The sequence below is a fragment of the Bidens hawaiensis genome, unplaced genomic scaffold (genome assembly GCF_021521415.1).
Source record: "Bidens hawaiensis isolate Kalapana, Puna unplaced genomic scaffold, B.hawaiensis_p1.1 tig00012775_1, whole genome shotgun sequence".
Classification (NCBI taxonomy): domain Eukaryota; kingdom Viridiplantae; phylum Streptophyta; class Magnoliopsida; order Asterales; family Asteraceae; genus Bidens; species Bidens hawaiensis.
This window is the reverse complement of record NW_027492058.1, coordinates 368,968-379,249: the sequence shown is the minus strand read 5'-3', so window position 1 is coordinate 379,249 and position 10,282 is coordinate 368,968. Positions and strand designations below refer to the sequence as shown.

Genomic DNA, 10,282 nt, shown 5'->3' with positions numbered 1-10,282 from the left:
AGAATTTCATTCCTAATGTTTACGATATTTAAAGGTTTCACATGTCATTACTCATTTTAAGGTTTGCTGTTATTTGAACTATTTATTTAATCCTTCACTTAATTTTTGTTGTGATATTTTTCGTACAATAATAAAAAAAATCTAGTTTGCTAACTTATGTTATTTGTAAAGTTCACGAAAGTTTGTTACTATCTTATATTCCTAACCTCGTTCATCACTCTCAATGTTTAGGATTTCATTTCCTTTTAAATTTAAGATTTATACATTCAGATGAAAAGTTATTTAAAAAAAAATAAATAAATAAATACTTAATGTTTTCATTTAAACAAACTTAGAAAGTTTACCTCATTGTTTTAATATTTTAAAAATTTATGATCTTCTGATTTTATTTTTAAGATTAATTAAAACTTTTTCTTTATATCAAAATTATATCTTTTAATGTTATGTAACTCACATGATAGGACGGATTGTGCGTACCATCCGGCGATAAGAGTAATTATGAATGCATACATAATTATCCAAGTCCTCACATGGAAATCATAACACGTACAGTTGTGTGTCATAATCTAGAACTGAAAGTAGTTTGGGTAATGGTACAAATGTAGAGATGATAAGGACATAGTGGATACGCCGCTTGTACATCCTATATATAAGTGTCTTTATCGGATTGTCATTTGGAGCGTTGCTCCGGCTATTAGAAGTTCCATGTTATGATAAATTTTAAATTTTATTTAAATAATGTTTTCCTTAAGTTTAATTATTTATAACACGATTATGTTTTAGTTTTCCTTAATTTCGAGACGAAATTCCCTAGAGTAGGGGAGACTGTAACATCTCGGATTTTTTTCGTATTTGTATTCGTTTATGTTTAAACCGATTCGAGAATGTAATTCAGATCTTTTAAATTATTTAAAACTTGTGTTTATTGATATTTTACTTGGTTTAACTTATTTTATAATTTCATAACTTTCAGACATGCCAAATAGTCCTTAGAAACTCTTAAAATCGCTTAAAATGGCTAAAAATGCATTTTCGGAAACTACAGGGACTAATTTTGCCAATTCTTTCCTATTTTCTATTAAATTAACGAAACTTAAACAAAAAGAAATGTTATAGCTGGTCCAATTTTATTTTCTTGTTGTCCAAGCCAAATTTGTTAGTTATTGTACCAGATTTTCAATTAATAGCTTATTTTGTTTCCTAATCGAGTGGATTACTTTATAAACAAGGTATAATCTATTTTACTTAATCAAAACACACCTCTAAGCCCTAAAAAATACTTAAAACATTAGCCACCATACCATAATGTCGAAATCCAACTTCTTCTTTATCAATTTCGTAAAGATTGTTCAAGTTCTTTCATCTACGGTTTGACTTTGATGCTCAAGACCACTTTGACCTCGATTATCTCTTGTTCCATTCATCGTTTGGGTAAGTTGTCTTCTACGTTTTTGTGTATTTCCATCCACTTAAGAAAAGTCTTCAATCAATTTCAGTTATTGAAGTAGTTTCGGTGGTCAATTTCTTTCCGACCCGTTTAAAGGTATATTGGTCAACAACTTTGACCAATCGATTTCTAACAATTCTGGTTGGAAACGAATTTCGATACAGAATACTTTTATTTTTGTTTCGATATTTTAAGTCTATTGATCAAAAATCGACTTCGGACTGGCTGTTCGGATTCTGGTCAGTACCAGCTCGCTTAAACATTAAAAACCTCATAACTGGAGTTCTAGACATCCGTTTGGATCGATTCTAGCGGCTATGTTCTCGGTTTTAGTCATAGTTTATTATCTCTAATTTTCAGGTATGTTTGGTTTATCTCGTCAGCACATTAAAGGAAGGTTCGTTCGTTTAATCGTGTTTTTATTCTTATTTCTTGCACACTCGCCTAAGTAATAAGGTGAGATATAATTCCCAGTTTTAATTTACTGTTTTCAAATGTTTTGGAGATATATGCATACTAATACTTACTTTTATATTACATACATACACAAAACTAGAAAACGAATGATGGTGTGTATTCAATCAAATGTTGTTTATTACTTGCTTATGTGCTTACATTCTATCATATTCAGAGAGGTCCATCATACTCACATTATAATATGATCATACGCCATCCTAGTAGCCATAGCCCGTGTTCGTGAGGCATGGTCAACCGACAATCACATTTGTATGCTAGTCATAGTAGCCAATGCCCAATTCGCTAGGAAACGGTCAACTGACATCTCATTTGCTCACGGTTTGATTGATTATTACTCACATTATTTTGTTTGCGCAATTATTATTTATTATTTATTTATTATATATTATTATTATGGTCAAAATTGGTGATCATCTTACTCAACATGTATTGTTGACAAATCTCTGTTTATTTTCTACGCATATGCAGGATTACCAATTGATTTGAAGCTAAGGTGAAGAACACATAGAAAGACCTTAGACAATAAATTAAAGAACAATTATATTTTATTTTGTTTTGGTAATTTGTTAAACTTTGTGTACTTGATTGAAATTTGAAATAAATAAATAGATATTGTCATATTTTATATTGTATGATAGTACCTTGTGAGCTGTGAACCACGGTTCGCACCCCGACATTTCCGCCTTAGGTTGGGGTGTGACGGGTTCATCGCGTAGCGCGACACCGCCCAGATCTCGTTTTGTGTGAGGCTCCATCGCGTATCGCGAGGGGCTTGTTCCTTGACCGTCGCGTAGCTTGATGGGTTTCAAAATTTAAAATTTCCATTTAGTCATTTTACTTTCCAAAAATACTTAGGCAGCATGTGAAGTGCAAAGTGCGCCATTAACGCACCACGTTGCGCCTATCGTCCAAGCCCGTGCGTGTTGGGTGCTTCGCACCCTCGCTAAGACCACTGAGTATGTCTAATCCACATAAGAGTATTACTATGTGAGCTCATCTTCTTATAAAGAGCTCACAAGTTTTATAACTTATCAATGTGGGAGGAATTTCTCTTTTTATATTTATACCTATATGGAATAATTCCACTTTCTTCTTCCTTCCAGTGTGGGATGAATCTATTCTTCTCATTTCTTCAATATGGGATGCTTTCATCTTCATATTTAACATTTTCCATTATTTATTTTGGAAAATATTTTTGGTCCTTTATCTTTATTAAGTTGTTAAATTTTGGGGATGCTACAGTTTTCTACTATAAAGGAGGCTTCTGATAACTTTCTTACGGATCCGCTTGAAGGGAGATCCACGTTTACGGCCAGCTGATATTCTTGTGTTTGGGTGGGTAGGGGAAAACACGTTTGTGTGGACCTTACAAGAGTGTCTTCTCTTGTTGAGCTCAGGGACCATGAGTTTGTTACCGGTCGGCCGCGTTGAAGGCCAAATCAGGTAAAGTTGCTAACACACAAGAAAGCTTGTTTAGAGAATCAACATGTGTTTCTCCTATTTTCTTTTGATGCATTTGGTTTTCTAGCCCCAGAGGTTGTGAATTTACTGAGCAGGGTTCAGCGGGTCCTGCATGGTACTTTTTCGGCTACTAAATCTCAAAGCTTCGTTTTAGCAGGATTGGCTTTGCTATTCAAAAGGGGGTTGCGGCACAACTTGTTACTCATTTGCCTACCGCTTTATTGATCGTTTTGACTTTTGAGTTTAATGAGAATCTTCTTTCAAATGTTTAACATGAAAAAGAAAATACAAATAACAATAATACTTCTATTACACCCAAAAGCTACACCAATTCTCTCATGATAATTCAACCTTTCTTGACCTATGTTTAGGGACGGACCTACATAGTAGGTACCGGGTTCACGGAAACCCACTAAGCTTCGGTTTTTTAGTATAATGCTTATATAAAAAACTACCGTGAACCCATATAAATAAATAGAGTGAACCCGCATATATAATTAATAAGCAGTCTACTGGTTAAACCTTACTTTGTGACAGAATGAACCAAGGCTTGATTCTCTTTTGCAGCGCGTTTTTTGGTGATTTTTTTTAAATACTAACAAAAACATTGAGGTTCTAGCTTTAACTTTGGTCTTGTGTCCATTTTAGCATCAGATCTGATGTTATTTTATTCTTTTGTAGGTAGATTTGTTGTTAAAATATGCTAATTTCATATTTGGGGTTTTAGATCTAGGGTTTTTTTAATTGTTTTAAGAATGTTGTTCAATTCAAGTTGAAGTAGTAGAATTATTCTGAATCCTCATATTTCATGTCTTCCAGACCACAACGATTATATTGTTCTTAGATATCCTTTCGCCTGATCTCAATTTGATTCGTACCACAATTATTAATATAACTTATTATGCCCCCTTTTTGTGGTCGTGTATTTCGAGCCTTTAAAATATATGAAAATGTTTTGTTTGACCTTTGGGTCACTTTGGTAATGAAATATTGAGGAGATGAATAAAATTTTTAGTGATAATGCTGTATGATAAGGTGATGACTTTTAGGTCAATGATTTAATCATTTTAATATTTTCTTTTAAATTGACATGTGCTAATTTTGTTAATATGCATTCCGACCCGTGATGACTTTTAAGTCAATGATTTAATCATTTTAATATTTTCTTTTAAATTGACATGTGCTAATTTTGTTAATATGTATTCCGACCCGAAACAAATATACTATATTCTAAAACTACTTTTTAACGCACTCGACCTCCCAACCCATTTTGCCACGTATAATCACTAGTCTATGCCACAAAGGCCTCAATTACGTGATTACCGACCGAACCATCGAAGGAACCCAAAATTTTGTTTGTCTGGTCTTTATAAAATTAGAGTATTTAAATATAGTTGGGAAAAATTCTTGAATCCGTCACTACCTATGTTTTACCAAAAGAAAGTCAAACACTTTTATTTCTTCCACTAAACTATGCAAATGAAATGTATCAACACCCATTTATAGACTTACGCATTCTGCTTCTTCCAAAAACACCAAATCATAATCAAACAAATTGCATGAAACGTACAGGGGCGGACCTACGGGTTGACTATGGGGGTCGGCCGTACCATGTGAGAAAAGAATAATTAGTGTTATATATACAGAAAAATCCTGACCGACCCCTGTGAAATACTGAAAAAAGGAGAAAAGATGGAACTGAGAAAAAGAATAAAGCCGGAAAATTTTCCGGCGAGTTTTGAGACGCAGAGGGAATGAATAAGTGAAAGGGGAGAGAGAAGTTGACTTGAAATTGATATTTTATTAGTTTTTTTTATTTTATTTTATTTTTATAGTGAGTCAATGACTTTTCATTCTGCACACATTTCTTTTCATCTTTCTCTCTTTTTCAATTGTTTATTTTCAATAATAAATAGCATATAAATATTAAATGACTTAAAATTAAATAAACTTAAGTTATTAAATTTTGTTTTAACCAAGTTACCGTGCATTTTCTTTTCTGAATTAAATATAAAGTTTATTTCATATTTTTATCATATATGTAAAAGTGAGACGCAAAATTTATTCATATTTGTATCATGTACGTAAATGGTGCGCTTTTGCGTACCAACTCGGGGCCTTGTTGCCTCAATGCGTCTCGCAGTTGACGTAATTTTGTTTTGTATTTTTATAATTTAATTTTGTTATTTTTTTATGTGATCCGATCCAAAGATAACGGAAAATTTAATATTCACCGGCATCCAAAATTTCCGACCCTTATGAGAAATTTTCCTGAACCCGTCGCTAAAAACGAATAGTTAGAAGATTTGAAAATACATGTGATCAAACAATCACGACACGAAATAAACACATGCTATTTTTTTTTTTTTCTATTTTTTGTCACCAAAACCGATATTGCTTGCTACGTGTCCAGGTACATCCCCCATGTGGCTGGCCTGATGATGATGCTGCTGCTTCTTATTCTTCTTGTTCGTTCGTCAAACCCACGCCATAATCTTACTTATTTCATCTCTCTCTCTCTGTGTTGCTAATATCAATCGCAACCCTTCAACATCGTCGTTGTCGTCGTCATCATCATCATCATATCATAAGTCATAATCTCTCCAACAGGTACGCTTTCAATTCATCCTAAATTAATTAATTAGGGTACCGTACAATCAATGAAATTGAAATCCAATATCACCTCACTCTTAGCTTAATTCATTACCTCAATATACATATATATATTATATGGATTTCACCCAATCCAACCTATCCTTAGGCTTTCCATCTCACAACCACAACAATATCCCTCTTCAATTAATCCCCACCAAACACATGGACCAGTTCAACACTAAGACAATGGATTTGAATGAAATTAGCAAAGAACAAGACCAGGAGTTTAGAATTCTAGGCCATTCTTTGTCTTTGAAACGGAAACCCGACCAAATCCCAACCCTGGAGTCACGTAGACAGGCGGTTCGCGCCTGGGGGAATCAATCACTTCAAGAAGCCGACCCCGACATATTCGAGATTCTCCAGAAAGAGAAGGAAAGACAGTATAAAGGGATTGAATTGATTGCTTCCGAAAACTTTGTGTGTAAAGCGGTTATGGAAGCGTTAGCCAGTCATGTGTCGAATAAGTATTCCGAAGGCATGCCGGGTGCTAGATACTATGCCGGAAATCAGTACATTGATGAGATTGAAAACCTTTGTCGCCAACGCGCGTTGGATGCCTTTAATCTTGATTCCGATAGCTGGGGAGTGAATGTTCAACCGTATTCTTGTACGTCTGCTAATTTCGCGGTTTATACCGGTTTGTTGCTCCCCGGTGAGAGAATTATGGGGTTGGATACTCCTTCTGGTGGGAACACGAGTCACGGGTATTATACGCCTAATGGGATGAAAGTTTCGGGGGCTTCGATTTTCTTTGAGAGTTTGTCGTACAAGGTTAACCCGAAGACGGGTATTATTGATTTTGAGAAGCTTGAGGAACGAGCGGTTGATTATAGGCCGAAGGTACTTATTTGTGGTGGGAGTTCGTACCCTCGGGAATGGGAGTATTCTAAGTTTAGACAGATTGCTGATAAGTGTGGTGCGGTTTTGATGTGTGACATGGCTCAAATTAGCGGTCTTATTGCTGCAAAGGTAAAGTGTTTTTTTTTCTCACTGATAAGTAATAATTCATTGTTTCTTGATGTGTGGCGTTTATCTTTATTATGTCTTGATTGTATCATGGTTATGTTTAATAGGAATGCGAAAGCCCGTTTGAGTATTGTGACATTGTAACTTCAACTACTCATAAAAGCCTTCGTGGGCCTCGAGGAGGTATAATCTTTTACAGAAAGGGTCTTAAATCTAGGAAAAGTGGTGATGGGAGTGACAAATATGAGTTTGAGGAAAAGATAAATTTTGCTGTGTGCTCTGCACTTCAAGGTGGGCCCCACAACAACCACATTGCTGTACTTGCGATTGCACTGAAACAGTTGACAACACCAGAATATCAAGAATATATGCAGCAGGTGAAGAAAAATGCTCAGGCTTTGGCTTCTGCTTTGTTGAGAAGAAACTGCAGGCTGGTCACTGGTGGGACCGACAACCATTTGTTACTTTGGGATCTTAGAAATCTTGGGATAACCGGTACAAGTCCTCTATTTTTATCTAATTTGTCATATGCTCAATGCTTTAAAGTTTATTTGGATGTTAATGCATAGTTATCAAATGCGTTAGGCGCACTCAAGGCGCAAAGGCCTCTCCGAGGGCCTAGGTCATCATCATCATCGTACTCAATAAATCCCACCAATAGCAAAGCTATGGTAGGGTCTGAGGAGGGTAAGCTATAGACAGCCTCACCTCTACCCCATAAGAATAAAGAGGCTGCTTCCGATGAGACCCCCGGCTTGATAGTAGTGCACAACCTTACCTCAGACCCTATGGTAGGGTCTGAGGAGGCTGCTTCCAAGGGCCTAGGTGCAAGGCGAAAATAAAAGCATGGGCCTCAAAAGAAAAAAAGTGCACTTAAGTAAAAAAATTGAAGAATATTTTGTATGGAAAATATCACTTTTCTCAAATACCTAAATATTACAAAACCATAATCCTCAACATAAAGTACCAAAATCATCTCAAATCCCAAAGTAAGCAGCATGTTCATACTTTTGGAAATAATATTAACAGAAGTAGTTAAAAGACACACAAAGTTGCATCATCATTAAAAGAAAGCAGCTTCATCATAGTTAATAAAAAACATGCATCTTCAAATAATTAAAATTAAGAAATATGAGAATCAATAACTGTTACAAGTTGCATTTTTTAACAGAACTAACTTACAACATAATCGTGCTTAAAAGATCAATAAATATACATGCTTTACTGTTACTAGCCCCTCTTGACTCTTCTGTTGACCGTGTTCTTGCTTTGTGATATGCATAACCGATTGTTGATTATTATACAGCAGGAGATTGGAGCTAATTTTGTTAATCCGATTAATTTTAGGCAAGTGGTTTAAATGGGCTAAGTAAGAAATCAAATAAAATCAAGCTAACTGTTCTCCTAGAAAAGCGCATATAGTCAAGGGAGTCGGTGGACCACTGCTTCGCAAAAAATAAAAAAAACAGGCCTAGGCGGCCAGGCGCTGCGCTTTTGATAACTATGTGTTAATGTATGATGTGTTAGTTTTCTTGTTGCTTATTATTGACACGTGTTTTATTTTCTCGTTTTCAGGTAAGAATTTGGAGAAAGTATGTGAGACGTGCCATATTACTGTTAACAAAATTGCTATATTTGATGATAATGGAACTCTTGTTCCTGGAGGAGTGACAATCGGTTAGTACAAATTCCTGAATATTTTTTTCTAGTTTTTACAATTGTTCTTTAAATTTATACCAAATTTTCTAGAGGTATACGGCCTATTTCACCCTATCAGAAGTTGCAATTTTAACCATTTACTGATTGATGGTTATGTTTACGGGTGTAAACGAACTGCGCGTGAGTTAGCCTAAGCTCGAGCTTGCCTCGTTTAATTTACGAGAGCTCAAGCTCGACTCATCTCGGGTCATTTTGAGCTTTATTTTCTTTAGCTCAAGCTTGGCTCGTGAGTAATTTTTCAAGCTTAAGCTCAAGCTCACCTCGCTTATTCTTTATTAACATTTGTAATTTTGCATATATCTTAAATATTATAATTTTTATATATAACATCATTTAGTTATTTTAATCATGGTATTATATAATAGTTATTATTATATTGAATAAAAATTATATAGATAATAGGCTTGTGAGCCTGCTGGAGCTCTATAAGTGAAGCTCATGCTCTAGCACGTTTGTTCAACAGGTTTCCTTTTAGGCTCGAGCCTGTTTAAGCTGAGCTTGATGCCGGATTTTAGTGAGCCGATCTCGAGTAATTCACGAGCGGCTTGGCTAGTTAACACCTATTGTTATGTTTACCTCTAACGGGTTAAACGGGCGAAATAAAAAACTTTAAGCTAAAAGCAACTTCTTTTTTTTTAATCTCTAATAGGCTGCAGCTAGTTACTGTATGACTTTACTAGAAAAAAAGATTTTTATAATAGATTAGTTTTTCGTAGACACAATAACACAAGTTATTTGTAAATATGTTTAAAAGTTGTATAAAGTGTTATTGGGTTATCCAAAGGCGGTGACCCCATTGTACTAACTAGTGATGAACGTAAACTTGGTTAGGTACTCCTGCAATGACATCACGGGGTTGTCTAGAATCTGATTTTGAAACAATGGCGGATTTTCTGTTTCGAGCAGCTCAAATCACAAGTTCATTGCAAAGGGAACACGGAAAAATGGTGAAATCTTTCTTGAAAGGTATTGAAAACAACAAAGATATTATTGAACTCAGGGCTCAAGTTGAAAACTTTGCAACTCAGTTTTCAATGCCAGGCCAAGATTTGTAGAAAATACCCTTTATGCCCCTCAAACATTGTCTATGAGGCCAAACTGTTGTTTGTGTTGTGTCAAACCCATGAAAGAAGACTGGCCGAGATGCGTTTGACATGAAACACCTTTGCCTGAATCGGTTTGCCTTTGGCTCTTGGTCATGCTACTCTTGACATATCTTACATGGAACGGAGTATAGTAATTATTTTATAGTCTTTGATTAAATGGATGTCATGATACTACTCATTCTTTTGAGTATAGTTGTAGTTGAGTTTTTCAATATGTTTAGTCATCATCTTGTGTATTTTTTAGGATTAAAGTGACATTCTACATAGTACTGCTTTCAAAGTGTGATATACAAATCTTTGGGCATACTTTGTTTGAATAAAGAGTTGCCACTTTTTTAAGTATGGTATTGAGTTTTTGTTTATCTTTTTTAAGTGTGATCTATTATCTCTTTTTTTACTTATTATTGTGTTTTTTTATTTATTTTTGGTTATTGCGGAATTTTTGTTG

At 34.9% G+C, this 10,282-nt stretch overlaps 1 protein-coding gene across 1 annotated transcript; it reads left to right on the top strand.

Moving 5' to 3' along the window:
• The first annotated feature begins 6,115 nt into the window (after positions 1 to 6,115).
• LOC143542097 (serine hydroxymethyltransferase 7-like) lies at positions 6,116 to 10,023 on the top strand. Its single transcript, XM_077034759.1, has 4 exons — positions 6,116 to 7,012; positions 7,117 to 7,504; positions 8,585 to 8,686; positions 9,560 to 10,023. Exons 1-4 carry the CDS (start codon positions 6,116 to 6,118, stop codon positions 9,781 to 9,783), a joined length of 1,611 nt encoding a protein of 536 aa, XP_076890874.1. The 3' UTR covers positions 9,784 to 10,023.
• The last annotated feature ends 259 nt before the right edge of the window (positions 10,024 to 10,282 follow it).